Consider the following 23,362-nt stretch of genomic DNA (forward strand, 5'->3'; position numbering starts at 1 on the left):
TTGGTGGTTTTCTCTTTGCAGTATTACAGCTGTGCCGCCCTCAGCAACATTGCCACCTGCTCTGGGCACCACATGGCCCTGCTGCAGGTTGGGAACTGCTTTCTGCTTAAGACTTTGCTGTCCCTCATGCTGTCCTCTGTTGAAAAGGTAAATAAACAATGACATCTTTAAAGTATTCATTCTGGGCACTGATACGTGTGCTTCTTGCCTTACATCCAGTGCTGCTGGAATAAGAAGAATCACACTTTAATAAAATAAGCATTGAGTTACTTGTTAGATTAAAAAGTAATCAAACTACCTATTACTCTTAACGTGCGACCCTTAACACTGCTCCCGAGATTGTGCTATGTGATTACTGCTGTACGTTCAGCTTATCAACATAAATGTAGCGATTTATGAAATACTGAGATGGGTTATTTCTGCAAGGAAAAGGAACAATGCAATTGACTGACCATCTGCCTCAGGACATTTATCTTTCTGGGCGCTTCCACCATTTTGTAGCTCTGACCCCTAGATGTGTGTAGCAAGCAAAAACTTGCGCAGACTACAAAATCCTTAAGTGTAACCCAGTTAAGAGTTTACATGGCCAAATAACCCGTTTTTTTTCTAACCATAATAAGGGTATACATGGCATTTTTGTACTTGGATTTCTGTAAATAGCCAGGTTATTATATAGAATAATACATGAGTTTGGGGTTTATGGCATGCTATGTTGACTTGGTTCTAAACCGCACATGCTAGAAATTTGTATTAGTATACAGGAGCTAATCTCGATTCATTTCCTAAATTGGAACTGTACAACAGCCCCTATGGGTTCAGTCTCACACCTTCTATGGTGTTTTTAGAGTTCAACTCATTTCTTTTTTTTATACTTTATTAATTCACATATTCTTTTCACAGATCTGCTGTCAGTCATGTTGTTGCCTACGAAATTTGTCTGTGAATGGTAAGAAAATAAATATTTTACCTAATGCTCCCTTTTAAAAAGCATCCTAGTGTGGTGTACGGCAGGTAGCAGGGTACCTGAGTGAATAGCCTATAGCTATTTCATTATCATTGGGCGCTTTTTTCAGGAACAAAGGACTTTTCTTTAAAAAGTTTGGTTTTATTTTAGTGTTCCCACCACAGGAACACAAGCTATTTGTAGTTCCTGGAAGATAGTCTGTGGTACTTTTCTTATTTCCTACTCCAGGGTACAAACTTTTTGTGTAACTAGGAGCTATCGATGATGGGGCTTGAGGGATGAATTGTGAGGCTGGGTGACCACGAGCACTGGCGCCATCTTACAAATCTGTTAGTGGTTTGAAGTTATCAGTTGATGATGGAGCACTGCACTTCTCACTGGTATACCATTCCATGCACTGCAGCGAAACAATAATCTCCCCTGGGAACTCCGATCGCACCATCGCTCTTCATAGCCACCTCCATGTTACACCACGCCATGCACTGCATCAAAGGAATATTCTGTCCCGTGAACTTGCGATCATTTTGAAGCAATAAGATCGAGGTGTTCCCCTGTGAACTCCCAATCGCACCGCATCTCTCTTCATGGCTGCCTCTCTGGTGCGCTGTGCCATGCGCTGCATCAAAGCAGTACTTGCTCTCTGGTGAACTCACGATAACGTTGAAGCAATAAGGTGTGAGTGTCCCCTGTGAACTCCTGAATGCACCAAATTTTGCACCACATGACTCTTCATTATCGCTTCACTGGTGCGCCACGCCAGACACCGAGTTGGAGGAATAATCTCCCATGTGAACTCGCGACTGCTTTGAAGCAATGAGGTGGAGATGCACCCTGTGAGCTCCTGAACGCACCTCACTTCACACTGCATCACTCTTCTTTGTACGTCACATATTTTTCATAAAGGTTGCAGTTCCTATTGTGTGGTGGGAAATGCAACACATGAAAGAAGCCAGGGGCCCCAAGTGACCCAGGGCCTACTTTGTACAGGAACTAAAAACAAAGTTTCTACAGTAGGAAAGCACATATTTTTATTGTTTTTGTTGATTGAATTATTTTTTTTATCATTTCTTTATTTCTGTTATCATTTGTAATTCTGTATTTGCATAATGTCCCTTTAAATGTGCTCATATTCATTGTTGCTTGTGGGTGGAGCCCCAGGAGGCGGGGCCACACGGACATCACTTCTCCTGAGCCCTCCCTCTTTAATGGCTCAACTTGTTTTCATTCTCACTCCATAGTGCACACCCAGGAGGACATGATATCCATGGGTTGTATTAAACAGCTGGCGGCTCTGCTCCAAAGCTCCAGTAAGGCAGTGTGGGAATCGGCCGTCACTCTCCTCAGCGCCTTGTCACAGCATCCCCCCAACAGGGTAAGAGTCCAACCCGGACTGTTTTTTTATTATAGCCGCTTTATTCCATTGAAATGTGGTATAACCAAACATTGTAATGCAGTGGGCCTCAGTCTCGGTTCTGGGGACTCCCTGTGGCTGCAGGTTTTTGTTCCAGCCAACGTGTTTTTAATTGGACTGCTCGCCTAATGAAGTGATCTGCTGTTACCCAATTTCTGTGTTTTGGAGTCAATATAAAAATTGTGAAACTAAGTTTGGTAACTTTTTATTAAAATGTATAAAGCAGTTACAGTATATGGAATATTTATATTTTTTTTACGTTTTAACACTATTTTCATCCTGATTTTCATTTTTCTTTCCCCAGTTTTCTGGTTATTTAATCTATTATTTACTAATTAGTGGGTCTGACGTTAAAGCCATTGCCACATTTCATCATTTAGTGTTGTTTTCCCAGGTGTCTGCTCTGCTTCTTTTTAATTGTCATTATTAGGATACAATGAAAGAAGGGACATCCTGAGGGTTTGCGGGATCCCCTCGAGGTGGCTGGATATCATGGCCGGCCTGTACACTGGTACTGTGAGTGCTGTGCAGAGTGGAGGCAGAACCTCTGTTTTTTTCCCAGTTGATTCTGGGGTTCGTCAGGTGTGTTCTGCTCCTACTCTGTTCAATGCTTGTATGGACTGGGTGTTGGGCAAAGTCGTGGGGTACAGCAGCTGTGGGGCATCTATTGGTGAAGAAAGATTCCCGGATCTTGATACTGTGATCTTCATGGAGTCAATGGAGGCTCTGATTGGGGCGCTTGAGAGACTGAGTGAGGAGTCTGAGTGTCTGGGCTTGTGAGTATCTTGATAAAAACCAACATCCAGGCCTTTAATGAGCTCTTGGGCACGGCCATCAGCAGTGTGTTTGTCTGCAGAGAGAATGTCGACCTCGTCATTGAGAGGCTTACGTACCTCTGCAGTAACATTCATGTCTCTGGTGACTCTTTTTAAGAAGTCAGTAGACGGATTGGGAGAGCATGGAGGGTCATGAGGTTGCAGGAAAGGGGTGTGTGGTGCTCCTGATATCTCTGCAAAAGGACGAAGGTTCAAGTCTTTAGAGTCCTGGTAATTCCTGTCTTGCTATATGGTTGCGAGATATGGACGCTCTCCAGTGACCTGAGACAAAGACTGGACTCCTTTGTGTGTCTGTGAAAAGTCCTTGGGTCCCGCTGGTTTCACTTTGTGTTGCTGATGGAGTCTCACATGAGGCACATGACCTGCATTGTGAGGAAGCGTCATGTGGCGCTTTTCCCCGAGGGTGATCCAGCTCGTAAGATCCTCATTGTTGGGGACCCCAGTGGCTGGACCAAGCCAAGGGGTCGCCCACGTAACACCTGGCAGCGGCAGATAGAGGGTCATTTCAGGAGGGTGTCTGCGTGGGGGGTTGCCAACCGGGATCCCGAATTGTTTCGTCGTGTAGTGGGTGCGGTAATGCACTATACCAGTGCATGCTCTCCAACTTGAATGCATTATTAAAAGCCTACATTTTTACACAATGGTGAGCTAGTGTTTTTAAAAATTTATAGCCTGGGAAGAGCAGTATCAGAAGTCTCAATTTTCAGGGGTTAAACACACAGGAGTAGTGTGGACAAAAACAACAATGCAGGCCAACGTCTGCATTTTTAAAATGAAAAACATAGTAGTGTGGAGGATCTAGCTTCAATGTCACTTTCATCTGTTTCTTCTGGCAATCCTTAACTGTTTGTGCAGAATACGAGTCATCGACAAAATGCAAATCCTGCAGATGGTTTCTTGTAATTATAACGGAGACTTTCGTTTAATGGCAGGAGGACTGAAGTGGATGAGGATCAACTTATTTTGAGGTCTTTACTGCCATCTAGTGGTTAAAACCAAACAATACACTCTAGGTAACTTTTCTTAACACCTAACAAAGGGCTCAGCCTTCCACGCCTTAAAGTAGACTTTTGTCCACAAAGGTCTGTTTTACAAATGTGATATTACAGTGTGTTTGTCATAAAGGAAAGCAAGACATAAAACGTTTTCATTTTCTAATCAAACACGTGGCACTTTTGCCCAAATGTTGCATTTTGTTTCAAACCCCTGGTTAATTGCCGTAGTCATCGGCCGTCTAATCGATTATTGTCACGTGCAGCCCTAGTTTCCTCACATACACCACTGGTGACCCTAAATATAATTTGTGCCCAGGGATAGATGGGAGCCATGCTCTGGTTTATCTCCGACTCCCAGATCAGTGTCATGTTTAAGGCAGGTTTGGAAAATGAACGGTCTTTCCTAATGATGATCATTCTTCATGAGGAAAATTAGGAATAAAACTGTTAGCTTACAATAAACATTATGTTTAACGCATTACTGTGATAACTGTCGTCCCAGGACGAGATTGTGAATGAAGGAATTCTGGAGACACTCGGAAAATGGCTGCTGCAAAGTGACGGAAACTGCATGATCGTCTTCAGCCACATCTCACTGGTCCTTAAAAACCTAAATGACAGTAAATATCTTCAGGTAACAGTGGCATCGGTGATCTTCTTTTTATAATGAAGTTAAATGTGATGTCCAAAGTGATTTTGTTTTTTGATGATGTAGATGAATGCACGCCTCTGTCTCCTTCGAAACGTACAACTTTGTGACACTCTGTTTTATTCCTCCTTTCATGACTCTGCATGTTCGTTTTTTTCCCACTAGTTTTTCTTTTTAAAATATTACTACTCACTTGCTTAACTCTTTTACGGCTATTTTTTTATTTTCTTTTGTCCCAGGCCTGAATATTTTTCCAAAAACCTAAATTTTCAAAAAGGTAATGGTTTCCCATGTAAATCAGCATTAAATGCTTATTTATGACAAATGTCACTCTGTTTTGTGTTCCATGAGCCCCTACTGTGTGTAAATTCACCTACTTATTACATACCTGTACCTGATTGTCTCATCACTCATAAGCTGAAAGGCACATTCTTGAAAAAAAAAAACATCTTGAAGTTGTTGAGTGGCTGGTAATCCGTGTCGTTTGATAAAGACCAGTAGCCACGGATCTAACTCTGTGTCGTCTTCCCAGGGCAAACGTTACAGTTCAACCATTAGCTACATAATTGTGTTCAGCACTACAGTCAGCTGGGTGCCGGTCATCTGATGCAGCTATCTATCTTTCATTTTTCGATTTCCAGATCTTTTGCATCAAAATCAGAGTTTGGTAAGTCAGAGTCCGATTCAGCAACAATGCACAAAATATAGATAATATACACAGCGTATTTTGCTTTGCACATTTGCTTTGCTCTCTTGTCCGATGTTACTGCCATTCTAGACAATGTTTACTCTACACTACTCATGCACACGCAGGGATTTGATGTCAAGTCAACGAGTATAACAGTCCTTCAAGCAAAGAGGGTCTACCTATAATGTAATGGTCAGATTTATCGACGTTTACAGCTTTTGTCTCCCTCTGTACCTGAGTGTTGACTTTAGTCGACATCCACCCTCAACTCTTTGTGTCAACAAAAGTCGACATCCGCCCTAAAAGAGTTAAGGGACCTCAATGAATATCCTTTTTAACAGATGTTGTATCGAACAGTAGACATTTAATAGCCTTCCTTTAAGGCCAAAGTGGTTGGATGGTCTGGATCAGCTCCATGATCCCTGGTTGTCTCCCAGAGCCTCTCGAACCCAGAACGCTTTTCTTAAAACCCAAAACAAAGTGCCCAGAGTGGATTGCATCAAATTATCTTCAATAAAACAATAAATAACTAACTAATCCATAAAATCAGAGTGACAGTCTGTGACTTAAAAATTCAATAAGTAATCCAAGGATAAAACCGTAATAAAAACAACACCGTCATCGTGTATCCTTGTCCTACCCTAAATACAAAGAGGACTGTTTGACTTATGTTAGGTAGATTGCCCAGAGGGGACTGGGCGGTCTCGTGGTCTGGAACCCCTACAGATTTTATTTTTTTCTCCAGCCTTTGGAGTTTTTTTTGTTTTTTCTGTCAACCCTGGCCATCGGACCTTACTCTTATTCTATGTTAATTAATGTTGACTTATGTTTATTTTTTATTGTGTCTTCTATTTTTCTATTCATTTTGTAAAGCACTTTGAGCTAAATTTTTTTGTATTAATATGTGCTATCTAAATAAATGTCGATTGATTGATTGATTGATTGATACTTTCTCCTTTCTTTCTGAGCCTCTTGCAACTTCCTCTCTCCTGTCTCCCCAGCTTACCCAATAGCTTGCTTAGCTGGCAGAGACACCGCCAGCTGTGGTCCTCACTTCTGATCCCCACCTTGGCTCCTTCCATTGGCATCTGCCAGACTGCTCAGAACCTGGCTGTCTTCCAGTCTTCCTTCACGCTCTCTTGGCTTCCCACAGATCCCTAAGGGGGACTCCATCTCCATTATACCCACTCCTCCATTAAATCAGCGGGTAATGATGCGCCTCATAGAGCGCTGACTGTTCACTCCACCGTGAGGATACCGACCTCTCTGTCTCCTCTCTCTCTCGCTGGCTCACTCACAGTACTCTTGTTTCATTGTTCTCCCTCCCTTGTGTCTTGATTCTCTTTCAAAACACTAGGGGACACTTGTGTGGCAATCATGGCCTTTATCCAGGTGATTTACAACATTTGAGATATAATTGTTTCCATTTCTTTGTTTTTCCAAGTGGAGCATGGGCAGATGAAGGGACTTTTTCATGGTCATTTGGTGTCAGCAGTGGGATTTGAACCCTCATCTTCAGGGTTTGATGTTTAAAGTCTTCACCACTATGCCATGCTGTCTGTCTTTTTACTTTCTTGTAGGGAAAGTATTGTAATTGTCCAAAAATTCAACCTCAACATTTTGATGAATCTCAATGTTTTAGACCTCTCCAAGTCCGATTTACTTTCTTGTAGGGAAAGTATTGTAATTGTCCAAAAATTCGATTTCAGGATTTTGGTGAATCTCGACATTGTAGACACCTCTGAGTCTGATTTACTTTCTCGTAGGGAAAGTATTGTAATTGTCCAAAAATGTGATTTCAAGATTTTGACAAATCTCGACATTTTAGACCTCCCTGAGTCGGAAAATACCAATTTTGGAATTATGTGTGTGTGTGTATGTAAACACAATAACTTGAGTACGCTTTCAGTTAGGTCAACCAAATTTTGCATACAAGCATCAGGTACAAAATATAGATTTCTATCAACTTTTGAGCTATTTCCACTAACCGGAGCACAGCAATATAAATTAGAGCAACTATTGGTATTATTCAGAAGCAAGGCCTATAGTTTTATAATAATAGCAAACTATTTTATTACAACACATTTCACCAAATATTACTGAGCATGCAATACAAATACTTTGAAATTGTCAAGACACTAATTTGAAAAATGTAAGCCCATTGTGTTTGAAAATTCCAGGATATTTTCTATAAAAAGAAAAATGTGTAAAGCATAAGGCAAAACAAAACGGCTCTGTTTTATTTATTTCTGATCATATTGTTGTCTTGGAGAAACCAAAGAATAATAAGGAGATCTCTTTTTTGATTTGTCATTCCTAGGGTAGAATGTTTCTCTTTTTGAAGACGGACAAGTATGAAAATTCACCAATGCTTTTCAATGGAAAATTTTACTAAATTTAACTAAAAAGATTACAACATACAAGCTTTTGAGGCAACTCAGGCCCCTTCTTCAGGCAAGATGTAATTTACATCTGTTTACATCTTGCCTGTAAAAAGGGGCCTGAGTTGCCTTGAAAGTTTGCATATTATAGTCTTTTTAGTTAGCCAATAAAAGGTGTCATTTTGCTTGGCTTTTCTCTACATTCATAATGGCTAACATGGTACAACACCCTATAAACAATGGAAAATTTTGAAATTTTAAAGTTTTCTGCAGCACGACCTGTTTGAGACATCTTAACAAAAATTGAACCGTCATGACACATACCTCAACAAAATTGGTCCATGTGGGGGGCCGAGTTGTTTAATGCAGACAGACAGACCGACCGACATGGTGTTTCACACTTTATATGCGAACATACCTAAAAAAGGGGAACTACAAAATGTTGCCTCCTAAGAGACAACCTAAAAGTAAACAATACCAAAATCTGCAAAATAAAGCAAAAAATGATTGAAATATCCAAAAACCAAAGCGACCAATCGAAACATACAAATATGCAAACAAAATGAAATCTGGGAAAGGAGGCTGAAGAGCACAAGCAGGGGTTGAGGTCTCACGCTGGTCTGAGACAGTGATGTGAGGTAGAGAGCTGTCGGTGTGCATGTGCTGGTACAGAATGATGTGCCAGTGGGTTCGACCTGAAACTCCAACATTGTCAGACTGCTAATAAGTCCATTCCTCCGTCTCTCGGGCATACTGGGCCGTTATGACATTGCGATCTGTAGTAAGAGTGGTGAGCAGGTTGAAGAGACACTGGAGAGGTGGAGAGGTGGAGATATGCTCTAGAGAGGAGAGGAATGAAGGTCAGTAGGAACACCACGACAGAATACATGTCTGTGAATGAAAGGGAGGTCAGTGGAATGATGAGGATGCAAGGAGTAGAGTTGGCAAAAGTGGATGAGTTTAAATACTTGGGATCAACAGTACAGAGTAATGGGGATTGTGGAAGAAAGGTGAAAAAGAGAGTGCAGGCATGGTGGAATTGGTGGAGAAGAGTGTCAGGAGTGATTTGTGACAGACGGGTATCAGTAAGAGTGAAAGAGAAGGTCTACAGGACGGTAGTGAGACCAGCTATGTTATATGGGCTGGAGACGGTGGCACTGACCAGAAAGCAGGAGACAGAGCTGGAGGTGGCAGAGTTAAAGATGCTAAGATTTGCATTGAGTGTGACGAGGATGGACAGGATTAGAAATGAGGACATTAGAGGGTCAGCTCAGGTGGGACGGTTGGGTGACAAAGTCAGAGAGGTGAGATTGCGTTGGTTTGGACATGTGCAGAGGAGAGATGAGGGGTATACTGAGAGAAGGGTGCTAAGGATAGAGCTGTGAGTCAAGAGGAGAAGAGGAAGGCTTAAGAGAAGGTTTATGAATGTGGTGAGAGAGGACATGCAGGTGGTGGGTGTGACAGAACAAGATGGAGAGGACAGAAAGATATGGAAGATGATCCGCTGTGGCGACCCCTAACGGGAGCAGCCGAAAGAAGAAGAAGTCTAAATCCTGTGATATTACACACTTCTATGTGAATCCAAAAGACTTCTATCAATTGTTTTCCAATTCACTTGCAAAGACATTTTTTTCTTCCACCTGTTTCAGGCATTGATTAACAGTAAGTGCGTCAACGGAATAATCAAGACCTTCACTTTGACTACCTGTACTGAGAATACGGAAGAACCCCTGCTTTCTATGACTAAATGTTTAAAAGAACTTGCAGAATTTGGTAACGTATTCAAAATAAATTCTTCCCTTTACTCAAATGCTGTTTCATATTTTTTGCTTGTTTTTATTATTGTTCTTTTTTGGTTTATTACATTTAGAAATTATATCATTGCATATTGGAGATTTACTGGAATCTGAACAGATACAACATCTCGTAAGTTTGGCTATTCAACAGGAGAGTGCGGAGGTGGCCTTTCATGCTGCGTGTATCATCCGTCAAATGCAAGCACATGGTAAGTTCTTATTTGCGGTGTGTTTCCTGTCTAAATTCTTTATTCACAGAAATGTAGGTATCAACAAAGGAATTACCAATACGTTTAAATTACCAGTCTTCTTCTTTTTGCTGCTCCCTACTCCTGTTAGGGGTTGCCACATTGGATCATCTTTTTCCAGATCTTCCTGTCCTCGTCATCTTGGTCTGTCACACTCACCACCTGTATGTCCTCTCTCACCACATCCATAAACCTCCTCTTAGTCCTTCTTCTTCTCCTTTTGCCTGGCAGCTCTATCCTTAGCATCCTTCTCCCATTATACCCCTCATCTCTCCTCTGCACATGTCCAAGCCAACACAATCTCGCCTCTCTGACTTTGTCTCCCAACCGTCCAACCTGAGCCTACACTCTAATGTCCTCATTTCTATTGCATGTTGATCTGACAAAATTTTACACCAGATGCCCTTCCTGACGTAACTCTCCACATTTATCAGGGTTTGGGACCAGATGTTTAAATTACCAGTAATAGCAGTAATAGCCAAGGATCAAATGGTGGAAGTTGAAAAAGGAAGACTGAAAGGTTGAGTTTAGGGAGGAGGTGAGACAGGCACTGGGTGGCAGTGAAGAGTTACCAGACAGCTGGGAAACTACAGCAGATGTAGTAAGGGTGACAGCAAGAAGGGTGCTTGGCGTGACATCTGGACAGAGGAAGGAGGAAAAGGAAACCTGGTGGTGGAATGGGGAAGTACAGGAGAGTATACAGAAGAAGAGGATGGCAAAGAAGAAGTGGGATAGTCAGAGAGATGCAGAAAGTAGACAAGAGTACAAGGAGATAAGGCACAAGGTGAAGAGAGAGGTGGTGAAGGCTAAAGATATGGCATATGATGAGTTGTATGAGAGGTTGGACACTAAGGAGGGAGAAAAAGACCGGTGGGCTACACAGAGGGACGGAGCTGGGAAAGATGAGCAGCAGGTTATGGTGATAAAGGATAAAGATGGAAACATACTCACAAGCGGGTTAAGAAAACAGATGGATGGTTGGTGTATTCCTTTTAAAAGAGCGCCAAGCATTCCAGACTGTAAGATGAGTGGTCACATTATGAGGTGTTTGAACTAACATTCGAGAGTCTGACTTAATCTAAATATATTCCACAGGTCAAGTGAACCAGTTGCTGAAACGTCACACTGCCAACATTTTAAGATACCTGCTACAGTTTCTGCGGAGCCAAGAAATTGGACTACAGCAGCTGGCAATAAGCACTCTCTGTCAACTGAAAGAGGGCAAGTAAAGTGATAGAGGAACTGGTTCAGTATTAATAATAATAATATTAATAATAATACTGCTGTAATTACTGAAACAGGTAAAACAGTCTTGAAGTGTAATAATAGGGGACTTGCAAATAATTTGCTTTTATTCACAAACTGTCTTCAGTGAATCATGCAAATCAGTTCACAAGCACCAATGAATTGATTCCGTGGAGCTCAATGGGCACGCAAAAGGGCATGTGTGTTCTGCTTGACGTCATCAGCGTCTTTCATTTCGCTGACGCTTATAGATGTTTAAAGTACACGTGCAAGAACTGCGTGAATCATGAGGCTCTATTCCCTTCGCTTGTGATTCTGTTAAGTTTAATCGATATCAATAGCTGATCGAAACACTCCATCACTTATGATTTTCTCATTCATCATACAAGTACAATACAGTAACAGTGCATTTAGAGTAGAGTGTATTCTTCTGTACAATTTGTTATTGGAATTATGCTAAACAGAATATGTGAACAATATTTAAACTAATATGTTCATGTCCCTTTTCATATTCAACAACTAGTCACACAACTTAGCATAATAATAAAATATTATTCCAATTTCTAACAATTATTTTCTTTTAGCACACTTTTTAACGGCTTATTGACTGCACTGGGCATGTATCATTTACTGATTCTTCTGAGTCTGAACTTAATCCTTACCCACAAACAAACCATACGATTCTCGTTTATTTGATTCACAATCGAATCACAACCTATAAATGAGTCACATGATTATCATTCATTTGTGAGTCTGCAACGTCACACGATTCTCATTTATTTGATTCATGAATGAATTACTACAAACAAAGTAGTCAAATGATTTTCAACTATTTGATTCACTGCCTACAAGCAAGCCACACGATGCTTGTGTATTTAATTCACAAACGAGTCACGTGAGTCTCATCTATTTGATTCACCAACAAATCACTGCCTACAAACGAGTCACATGATTCTCTTGTATTTGATTCATGAGCAAATCACATGACTCTCGTCCATTTGATTCATGAATGAATCACTACTTACAAACGAGACACAATTCGCTTGTATTTGATTCATGAACAAGTCACATGACTCTCGTCTATTTGATTCACCAACGAATTACTACCTGCAAATGAGTCACATGATTCCCTTGTATTTGATTCACACGAATCACTACCTACAAATGAGTCACGTGATTCTCATTTTCATTCACGAATGAATTACTAACAACAAAGTAGTCACATGATTTTCGACTATTTGATTCACTGCCTACAAACGAGCCACACGATACTTGTGTATTTGAGTCATGAACAAGTCACATGACTCTCGTCTATTTGACACACGAATGAATCACTACCTACCTGGCCCATAGGTGCTCGCTAAGAAACGGTTTTAAAAATTTTGTGGTCCAAGCGTGAAATTTTTTATAGTTTTTTTAGACCCGTTTGTATGTCTGTCCACCTTTCACGAGAGAACTCCTTAACGGATTTAGATCTGTTTTTTTTTTCCCATAATTTTCCATTGATTTTGCGACTTTCTCATCACACTAAGTATCATAGTTTGCTTGCAGTACCGATTTATTAGCATGAATCCAGGAGAGACTCATCGAGCTGCGGGGCCCTTCTCACTCTCGTGTCTGCCTCGGGGTGTAACCTTAACTCCTCTTAGTTAGCGAACAAGAGAACTACTTAACAGATTTAGATCTTTTTGTTTTCTATAATTTGCTTGAAGATTTCTGTTGATTTTGCGACTTCTCTCATTGCACTCATAGTTTGCCTGCAGGAGTGATATATTCATGCTAATCTGAGACAGAGACTGCGGGCCGAGGGGAGGGGGAAGCGCGACTTCAGGAGTAGAGAGCTGGGCGGGGCCCTCCTCGCTGACCTGTTTCACTAATACGCGGGCGAAGCCGCTGGGGATGGCTAGTGTGTGTATATTATATATATATATACAGTGGAACCTCGGTATACGTCCTTAATTCGTTCCAGATCCTTTGACTTATACCAAACAGGACGTATACCAAACAAATTTTTCCCATAAGAAATAAAGGGAAAATGATTAATCCGTTCCCATGAAAAAAAATCCTATTGCTATTGGCATATTATACATTGATGGGGTTGTATAAAATAATTTAAACACTGCTTAATACTGAAATACATAAATACAAAAGCAATTAGATGAAATAAATGAAAATTTTACCTCACTTTGCTTTTTAATAACATCTTTGTTTCTCACAATCGTAGATACCGTCATTCTCGGCAAACAGTATGCAACAGCCATGTCCCGGATACGCATGCCACCTTCATACTTTTCAACAATCAATTCAAATTTACATGAAAAAAAACAAAATCACGTTGTGACGATGCGGGTTTGCTGTATGCTCCCATCTGCTGCTGGGGAGCCCTTGAACCCTACACCATCGGTAATGTGCCTCACTGCTAACCTCATCGGTAACAACAAAGCAAGGGGATGGTGAAAAAGTGCAAAGTGCTTTTATTAAAACAATTAACAAAACAAGGTGTTCAAATTAAAGTCTCCAAAGTTCCAACAAATAATCCATAAAATCAGAAGTGAAACATGGAGGTTAAAAACAATAGAAAAAAGTCTTCTTAAAAACAACGAAGTTAAAACAGAGCAGGAAGCATTCTTTAAAAAAAATTTAAAAAAAAAAACAAAACCAAGAAGAAGCCCGGTGCCTTTTTACCTGGCGGCCCCCCTGCTTCCCAAACAGGGGAGTCGCCCTACGTGCAGCTGACGTTAACTCTGCCTACTTCAGCTACTTCACTCGCGCTCTCTCTCTCTCTCTCTCTCGCTCGCTCGCTCTCTCTCTCACTCACTCACTCACCCTCTCGTCCGTTCTTTCCTTTTACTCCCCTTCTAGCTGACTGGCGCTTCTGTTTATCAAGATAAGCAGACCCAGGAACAATCATGAATGCGGACTGTCCCTCACAAGTGCACTTTGGTGAGAAACGGCCACATCGCTAATCGCCCTGACAACCTTCAGCCACATAACCACCACACCCCCTCACCAAGCTGCGAGCGCGGTGATTATTTATTTTAAAGCTGGACATTGACAGGAGCTGTGGACCCGCTATACCACACATGTGAAAGTTCACACAGAGTTATAGCACGGGTTGTTCACTGAATGCTAGCAACTGGCGCACTAGTGGCTTTGTCTCGAGAGAGGTAAACAAGGTTAGCACGCGAGTCGTATTCCAAACAAAGGTCGTATACCAAGCAAAATTGTTCGTGTCCAAACAGGACGTATACCAAGTTCGACTTATTCCAAAGCAGATGTATACTGAGGTACCACTATATATATATATGCTTATACACACCCACACAGCATATATACACTATATGGAAACACACACATCTAGAAACAGAAATATCTAGATATTTCTAGATATAGATAAAGTGTCTAGATATATCTTAAACATTGCTCTTAAACTTTGGTTCCTGCAGGGATACATTATGAAATGATTTAATTATGTGGAAAATGTAATCCCTTAAGTAACAATGTTTATTACATGTGAGAGTTCAGGATACGCACTTGTATCACAATGATGTGTGTTTTCTCACTAGATGCAGACTTTTCTGCGGCCATCCAGATGAGTCCCATCCTGGAGCAGCTTCATAAAGTTCAGAAGCAAACTGACAAAACACAGGATCTGCTGAGAATGGCCATGCTGTCCTCAAGCAAAGGCGATGGCGAGGAAAACAGCGAACTGTAAGCTGTGCCCTAAATTATGGATGCCATATGAGCAAACTTCAGCAGGAATGAGAGCCTCTTCAAGAACATGAAATGTCCTCAACTACTCGTCGAGCATCAACTACGAAGTAAAAGAGGTGCACATTAATGTTTGTGCTTGAGGCTGAGGCTTCCACGTAGAGTAAAACGAGACTTGGAAATCACAAGTGAAGAACCAAGGGCACTGATTCCCTTGCATTCTGATCAACAGTGGAATTCTTCAATATTTACAAGGACATTCCAAATGTAGTCAGATGTTTCACTTTTTTGTAGTTTATGTTTGAGCAACACTGTGAAACGGGAGACCCCATCATTTCACAATTAGTAGCGGTCTTCCTCAGGGTCTGTGATCCTCCTGACCGGCGCTCCCTCAGACTCTGTTGTTATTTTTGAGGTGCCTTGCTCACCTCCTGTCCTCTTTCATACTTATCGTTTATGAAGGTGACTCTCAGTGTGCCTCCTCCACCTTTACTCCTCCTTGTGCATCTCACACTCACACTTCCAAGACAAACTGACCAATCAGATTGCTCTGAGGCACCAGGCGTGCACACACACACACACACACTTTAACATTTTTACACATATTGTAGGTATCTGTGCTAAGATACTTTTTAAAATACTGTTGTTCCTGCATTTGCTTTGCTATCAATAAACCTTGTTTGATAAAAATAAACTTGTGATTATTTTACAATTTACATTCACTGGTTCTTAAAAACATATTGCAAAGATGATCATCAACATCCTGGGAATATTCATCTCTCATGATTACGCATTCTCCAAACCCTAAACACAAAATTGTCAGATTTCAGAAGCTTTCTATTTTAAATCAATGAAATGAGCTTTTATTATAGGGGTCCTTACTGTACTGAGGTAAAGCCTAGGGTTCTTATTAACAGTGAATATACACTCACCTAAAGGATTATTAGGAACACCTGTTCAATTTCTCATTAATGCAATTATCTAATCAACCAATCACATGGCAGTTGCTTCAATGCATTTAGGGATGTGGTCCTGGTCAAGACAATCTCCTGAACTCCAAACTGAATGTCAGAATGGCAAAGAAAGGTGATTTAAGCAATTTTGAGCGTGGCATGGCTGTTGGTGCCAGACGGGACGGTCTGAGTATTTCACAATCTGCTCAGTTACTGGGATTTTCACGCACAACCATTTCTAGGGTTTACAAAGAATGGTGTGAAAAGGGAAAAACATCCAGTATGCAGCAGTCCTGTGGGCGAAAATGCCTTGTTGATGCTAGAGGTCAGAGGAGAATGGGCCGACTGATTCAAGCTGATAGAAGAGCAACTTTGACTGAAATAACCACTCGTTACAACCGAGGTATGCAGCAAAGCATTTGTGAAGCCACAACACACACAAACTTGAGGCGGATGGGCTACAACAGTAGAAGACCCCACCGGGTACCACTCCTCTCCACTACAAATAGGAAAAAGAGGCTACAATTTGCACGAGCTCACCAAAATTGGACAGTTGAAGACTGGAAAAATGTTGCCTGGTCTGATGAGTCTCGATTTCTGTTGAGACATTCAAATGGTAGAGTCAGAATTTGGCGTAAACAGGATGAGAACATGGATCCATCATGCCTTGTTACCACTGTGCAGGCTGGTGGTGGTGGTGGAATGGTGTGGGGGATGTTTTCTTGGCACACTTTAGGCCCCTTAGTGCCAATTGGGCATCGTTTAAATGCCACGGGCTACCTGAGCATTGTTTCTGACCATGTCCATCCCTTCATGACCACCATGTACCCATCCTCTGATGGCTACTTCAAGCAGGATAATGCACCATGTCACACAGCTCGAATCATTTCAAATTGGTTTCTTGAACATGACAATGAGTTCACTGTACTAAAATGGCCCCCACAGTCACCAGATCTCAACCCAATAGAGCATCTTTGCGATGTGGTGGAACGGGAGCTTCGTGCCCTGGATGTGCATCCCACAAATCTCCATCAACTGCAAGATGCTATCCTATCAATATGGGCCAACATTTCTAAAGAATGCTTTCAGCACCTTGTTGAATCAATGCCACGTAGGATTAAGGCAGTTCTGAAGGCGAAAGGGGGTCAAACACCGGATTAGTATGGTGGTCCTAATAATCCTTTAGGTGAGTGTACATTCATGTTCAGACCAGCAAAATATATGTATTAGTAAATTGGTAATCATTTGCATTCACTAACATGGTCCACATAAATAGGCTTATTGAGTCACTAGTCGTGTTACCCGTCTGAGATGAATTGAAATCTAAGTAATCAACGTGGACCTCAGTGTTAATGTTTGCAGTGCACCATGTAATACACCTGTCTCCATTTGGTATGGGATTCATAACAGCGGTGTATAGTTATGAGGCACCATCTGTTGGAATGAAAAATGAAATGCATTTTATTACTACAAACATTGGTGATGCGCCATCTTTTTAGCAACCGGATGGACACACAGACAGACACCATTTTATTAAGGTGGATTCTTGTCATGTATCCACATTACAGTGAAATTCTTCTTTAGATGTTCCACAAATAGCGAGTATAACTAACTTCCCTTAAGTCTTCTGTACCTAAAAACCTCAGAACACTACAACCTAATTTACATAATGTGCAGGTTTATGAATATTACAGCCTGCTACTCAAGAGAATTAAACCACTTTTAAGGTGCCATCAATACAAACTACATGGGGTAAATAACATGAAAAAAAAGAATAAGAAAATTTGGATGAAGTATTGCTTTAAGCAAACAGAGTCTAAGAGATGCCATAATTAAAGTGTTTAAAATTATGAAGGTGGATTGAGACTGTTATTTTAAAATGAGTTTATCAAAAACATGGGGACACAGTGGGAAACCTGTTAGAGGTAAATATTACACAAATGTTAGAATAGTTTTTCTTCATGCAAATAGAGTTCTATCTGTTGTGGCGGACGCCTGGAAGATGGAAGGACCGGGAGTGAGAGAGGCAATGTCTCCCCTGGGACACGAGAGAGCAGCCCCCCTGGTTTGCATCTGGGCCCTTGGACTGGAGCCTGGAAGCTCAACCCTGTTGGGGACCATGGCCACCATCAAGGGGAGCCTGGGCGATCCTGGAGTCCTGGATTTCAGCATTTCTGCCACAGCAGTAAGTTCTGCAGGAAAATCAACAGGGAGCACATTCGGGTGCAACATAAAGGGGGGGCCGCCTCACTCCATTTGGGGAGCCGGAGTCGGGAGGTGGATGACAGAGCTTGTGTGGAGGAGTGAAGGCAGCAGAAGAAAAGGTAGAGAAGCAAAGAGAAAGAAAGAAGGGACTGAGCAATAGTGCTGCTGGGGATTTGGGCACAGTGCTGTGAAAAGGGCAAATAAAATAAAATAAAATAAACTGTGTGTTTTTGGACTTGTGTGTCACTGTGCCTGTGTGTGTCGGGCTGGACTTTCCACACAATCTATTCATCCATCTATTATATGGTGCCTTTCACATGTTTGCATCTATTAGAGTGCCTTTCATACCTATGTATTATATAGTGCCTTTCATATCGTTCAATCTATTTCATAGTTCCTTTCATATCTTATCAGTCATATAGTGCCTTTCATATCAACCTATTTTATAGTGCCAATTATATGTTTTAAATAGTATGTTTCATATCTATCAATCATATAGTGCCATTCATATCCATCTCTCTGTTAATCTATCATATAGTTACTTTCACTTCTATCATATAGTGTCATTTGTATATATCTTCATTCATATCTATTATATAGTGCCTTTTATAGCTATCATATAGCACCATCCATATCTATTGATTATATAGTGCCTTTCATATCTATCGATATAGCACCATCCATATCTATTTATTATATAGTGCCTTTCATGTCTATCATATAGTGCCATCCATATCTATTATATAGTGCCTTTCATATCTATCACCACCCATATCTTTTTATTATATAGTGCCTTTCATATCTATCTATCTATCTATCAAATAATGCCATTCGTGTCTATCTGTCTCTCTTCTTTTTCCTCCTCCTTTCTCTCTTTTCCCACCTCCTATCTTTCACACAGAGCCACTCTTATTTATCTCTCTGTCTGTCTGTCCATTCAACTATAAACACATGGAATAAGTGATCAAGCAGAGTCGTAGCCAGTAGGACTTCACAGACCTTCAGAAGTTGATTTGATGTGAATAGGATGGGTGAGCCTGATGGGCCAAATGGCCTGTACTTGTCAAGTGTGGCAGGCAATCAGAAGGCGTGAGAATGTTCCATACATGTGGTTGTAAAACATACAGGAAGTGTAAAAAGACACAGTTCATGGAGATGTTCATTTTTTTTTTTTTTCAAAGAAAATTTATTTTTACATGCTATACAGATTTTCTGGAACAGTTGAACATCTTCTTCCTCCTTATTAAATACAGTACAGTTGCTATATACACGGACAACAGTTCAATCTAAAGGAACAGAGACAGAGCCCGATGAGCACAGAACTACGGCAGCTCACCTCTGAATACAAACCGCCACAGTTCTCGTCATCAGAAGGGCCGAGGCGTCCTTCTCAGTTTCCAAAGCTTTGTTGTTTAATTTCAGGAATTATATTAAAATATACAACCTTTTTAGATATTTTAATGCTATTGATAAATCATTTAAATAGAGATATTTTATTATTAAAAGATCCCTGCATAAAAAGTTTTACTTTAGTATTTCAAAAGTCAACATTATCCCAGGCAGTTGTCTTGCAAACGCCTTTCTGTACCATCGATTGGAATTTCAAGAGTATTTAAACAATTCCCGGGAGAACTGCTTAAAAGTGCAAAGCTTTGAGAACCATACTCAGCAGCAGCTAGAAAAAAAAAAATAAAAAGTACACAATTCAAGTGTTTCTTACACAAAGCCTAAAACGTCACATTTTAGGAATGCATTTTTAAACGTCATTTATCAGCAGATTAACGCATCCTGCTCTGAAACGAGCATTCGCAACAAGACGTCCAAACTCGTCACCTTCTCGCTTGCTTTCCTGATCAGATAAGGCAAAGGAAATGTTTCACAGTAGCAGCAAATATACTGTAAGAAATGATATTGTCATCTACTTTAGGGTATCGAGTCACCGCGTTATATTACCGTACTTAAAAATTCAACAATGATACTCTGTGGTACTTCAATAGAATGAATACATTTAGAAGCTGCTTTGACAAAATACTTCAAGGGAGAGCATACAGTATATTTAAGAATTCAAAATAGTATTTTTTCCTATATTTGCACTTTCTGTACATGAAATTCAAAATTCCAACCCCCCAAAAAACAAACAAACATTACTTTACAGACTCGTTTACTGCAGGAAAAAAATCCAAATCTCTTCTTTATTAGAGTTAAGCTGCTCAGAATGTTTAAACCAAAATGGCTTAAAAAAAAAAAAATCAACCTCGAGGACTTCTTCACGGAAATTAACGAGGATTCTTCAAGTATCAAGTTCATTCGAGGAGAGTCGATGACCCCTGACGCAACAGTCTCGCACTTACCATTGCACCATTAAATCTGTTTTCTATTTTAAAGATACAGGTGGGGAGAAAAAAAAAACACACAGCAATTGGGGTGAAAATTCTGGAAATGGGTCAAGAAAACAAAGAGGACAAAATCCACGATGCATACACAGTGATCGAGTAAAGCAAGGGACATTAGTTGGTCTTCTAATGGAAAAGGCTTCTGGTTATCTAACTTGTTTGTAATGTCTTTTATAATTGTTATATTCAGTGTTTGTACTTTTCCTTTGTTCATGCCGCACGTTTCTCCTCGGACATCGGGAACACAAAAGTTGCTGCTTTCTGGGGATTAACCTTAGATAACCTCTGAAAGAGAAAGAAAAAAAAAAAAACCAAGTGATAATTCTTCACTGAGATGCCTTCAGACACTTGAAGATGAAGGTGCCGGAGCGGTTCTCCAGAGCGATGCCATAGAGGAACCAGTTTTGTGATTCGTCCACGTGAAGGTTCCAGAAAGGACCTTTAGATCTGTAACAGGCTCCATGCAACGAATAACCAAGTGACCGATTTGTGAAATACTAATGGGTTCCTTATTTTAAAAGGACCCTCGCTGCATACCATCGCAACGACTAAGGTCAGGTCATCTTCATCTGTTGGTGTCCTGCAAGGTAGACTACCATACCATTTATCACACATAATTAGGAAGTTTATCAAAGCACGAAGAACGAGCTTCATCTGCAAATAACCCGTCTCAGAATGAAATGGTGCTTGGGCAAGCAATGGATCTACAAGGAACCACACCACCCAGTGAAGAACCATAACATGCCATTAAAGAGGCAGCATTTTCAAGAGTTCATAAACGTATTCAGCAGGGTCAGTGTATTCCGCAGCTTGATAATTTGTTTCATTCTAACGTGATTGTGGCCAAAGTGTCTGTTTTGTGATTAAAGTGGAAATTTTGGCTTTAACTTTGTAGTTTACGTTATCATTAAAGCAGACCATCGTAAACGTCATCTTAAAACCAACCGAGATGTTAAATCGCTACGCGCTTCTGGGGCTTCCTCCTGACCTGACAGCAGCATCGCCACACAAAACACGTTACATTTATGATATTCCAGCTCTCTGCACATTTAGAGTTCTTAGATTTGTACTTGATATCACTTTCATGATGAAGTGCATTAAACTATGTATGTGACATTTTACAGATAAATCATCAACTTCATTTAAATAATGAATACTGTTAATAGTTACACATCTCGGGTGGCACGGTGGCAGAGCGGTAGCGCTGCTGTCTCGCAGTAGGGAGTCACGTCCCGTGTGATCCCTGCCTGGAGTTTGCTTGTTTTTCCTGTTGGGTTTCCACAGTGGGCTCAGTTTTCCATCCAAAGACACGAAGGTTTGGAGATTTGGTGAAGCTACAATGACGCCAGTGTACGTGTGTGTGTGTTCACCTTGCGATGAACTGATGCCCCGTCCAGACATTTTGTTTCTGTCTTCCGCCGATGCTGCTGGAATGGACGCATCCCCAAATTGATGGATGTAATCATTAAACATCCTGGTCAGAGATATTGTGTCAAGATGTCCTCAGAATTTAATGGATGTTTCAGGCACACGCATCGTATCGTGTGAAGTAGAAACCTTGCCTTCGGCGTCTTACTTTTCAGCTGACGATCTTGACTAGGGGCTTCTATTATATTATCATGCTAGGGGTTATTTTCGGAGTAGGTCTTATTTTCGGGGAAACACGGTTCCTGGGTTGTGGCTCCATATCCACATCATGGCCGAAAAAACTGATCGCATTGAGAGGACGCCCCACCCACACACAGCACTTTCATTGTGTAAGAGATGGGGGTTTAATTGTTGAACTTGCGGGACAATACAATTTGTTTATTACCACCTCTGTATGTCTTTTAATTGACCCAATTACAAGGCATTTTTCACCTTTTTTTTTTTTTTCTTTCTTCAACTGCTGCCCATTCGCACACGAGAGGCCCCAAGACTGAAGGAAACGCTGGTAATTCCATTTGATGCAAATTGTTGCAAAACAGATACAATTGTTTTTAACGCCCGATTTTACTCCTCGACTCATTATGCAGTGAAAGAGATTCCTTAATTACGCACAATAGGCACTTAGCGTGACAACCACAGCACACACAATTTTACCCATGATGCAAAGTTATAGTCAGATCAGTCCTGTGTCAAACAACATTCATACTACGTGCAAACCGCTCCAGGGTTCACTTGGTACTGCACTGGGACCATCTGTTCTTAAGGGGTCTCGTCACGGCTGTTTTATACGAATTGTGTTACACTTATTATCCATGTACTGTAAGGTTTCTGAACTCTAATGAGTTGACACGCCGAAGAGCGTCCCGAATGGCGATTGCCACGTCTGTGGAAGACAGTTAATCAGTTGCCGGGGTTCCCAGCTAAAGCACATTGGAGTTGATTGCAATTGCGCTTTAAGTGCCTGCCATCGATGGCTGATGCAAGGAACATTATGAAAGCAGGGCACAGTATTACTTGCCCACTAACCTGGCCATTACCCTGCCTGACTGCTGAGTCTGTGTATAGGAGAGTGGCAGATCCCGCTACAATAAAGAACCGTGCTGTTCCTGTTTCAAGCTGAATAAAGCTGGTGTTGCTAAAGTACTGAGACTCAGCCTCGTGTTTTTGGGGTGCAAGGCAGGGGAACTCACACGTCACAGTGCGTATTAGTTTTTTTTTTAACATTTTATTGTTTTTAACGCTAGATGGTAACCTTTGACTCACCACTGTGAATAAGATCCCCTAATTAGTGACCGCAGGCATTTACTGTGGCTACCGCAGCACGCACAGTTTTACCCATAATGCACAGTATAGTCAGACTGGTCTCGTGTTAAACCACATTCAAACTTTGTGTGAACCGCTCCAGGGTTGTTCGTCTGGACCACACCGGCACCTTCTGTTTCAAAGGGTCTCATTACAG

At 41.0% G+C, this 23,362-nt stretch overlaps 2 protein-coding genes across 10 annotated transcripts in view; one reads left to right on the plus strand and one right to left on the minus strand.

The window, feature by feature from the left end:
• Positions 1-15,593, plus strand: part of LOC120516795 (vacuolar protein 8-like) — a 36,250-nt gene extending 20,657 nt beyond the window's left edge. Inside the window, exons 8-15 of the mRNA XM_039738736.1 lie at positions 22-147; positions 901-946; positions 2,203-2,336; positions 4,709-4,840; positions 9,574-9,697; positions 9,795-9,929; positions 11,064-11,189; positions 14,780-15,593. Of these exons, the coding sequence (XP_039594670.1) occupies positions 22-147; positions 901-946; positions 2,203-2,336; positions 4,709-4,840; positions 9,574-9,697; positions 9,795-9,929; positions 11,064-11,189; positions 14,780-14,928 (972 nt within the window). The 3' untranslated portion in view covers positions 14,929-15,593. The remainder of the gene's footprint in view (positions 1-21; positions 148-900; positions 947-2,202; positions 2,337-4,708; positions 4,841-9,573; positions 9,698-9,794; positions 9,930-11,063; positions 11,190-14,779) is intronic.
• Positions 15,594-19,252: 3,659 nt separating this feature from the next.
• map7b (microtubule-associated protein 7b) overlaps positions 19,253-23,362 on the minus strand; it is a 95,745-nt gene continuing 91,635 nt past the window's right edge. For 5 of the 9 annotated variants that reach the window (XM_039738886.1, XM_039738887.1, XM_039738883.1 and 2 more), the window contains one exon: positions 19,254-20,760. In XM_039738886.1, the coding sequence (XP_039594820.1) occupies positions 20,750-20,760 (11 nt within the window). In that variant the 3' untranslated portion in view covers positions 19,254-20,749. Of the gene's footprint in view, positions 20,761-23,362 lie in introns of all 9 variants that reach the window. The other 4 variants (XM_039738884.1, XM_039738881.1, XM_039738882.1 and 1 more) reach the window with 1 other exon arrangement.

Source organism: Polypterus senegalus, chromosome 16 (assembly GCF_016835505.1).
Source record: "Polypterus senegalus isolate Bchr_013 chromosome 16, ASM1683550v1, whole genome shotgun sequence".
In the NCBI taxonomy this organism is placed as follows: domain Eukaryota; kingdom Metazoa; phylum Chordata; class Cladistia; order Polypteriformes; family Polypteridae; genus Polypterus; species Polypterus senegalus.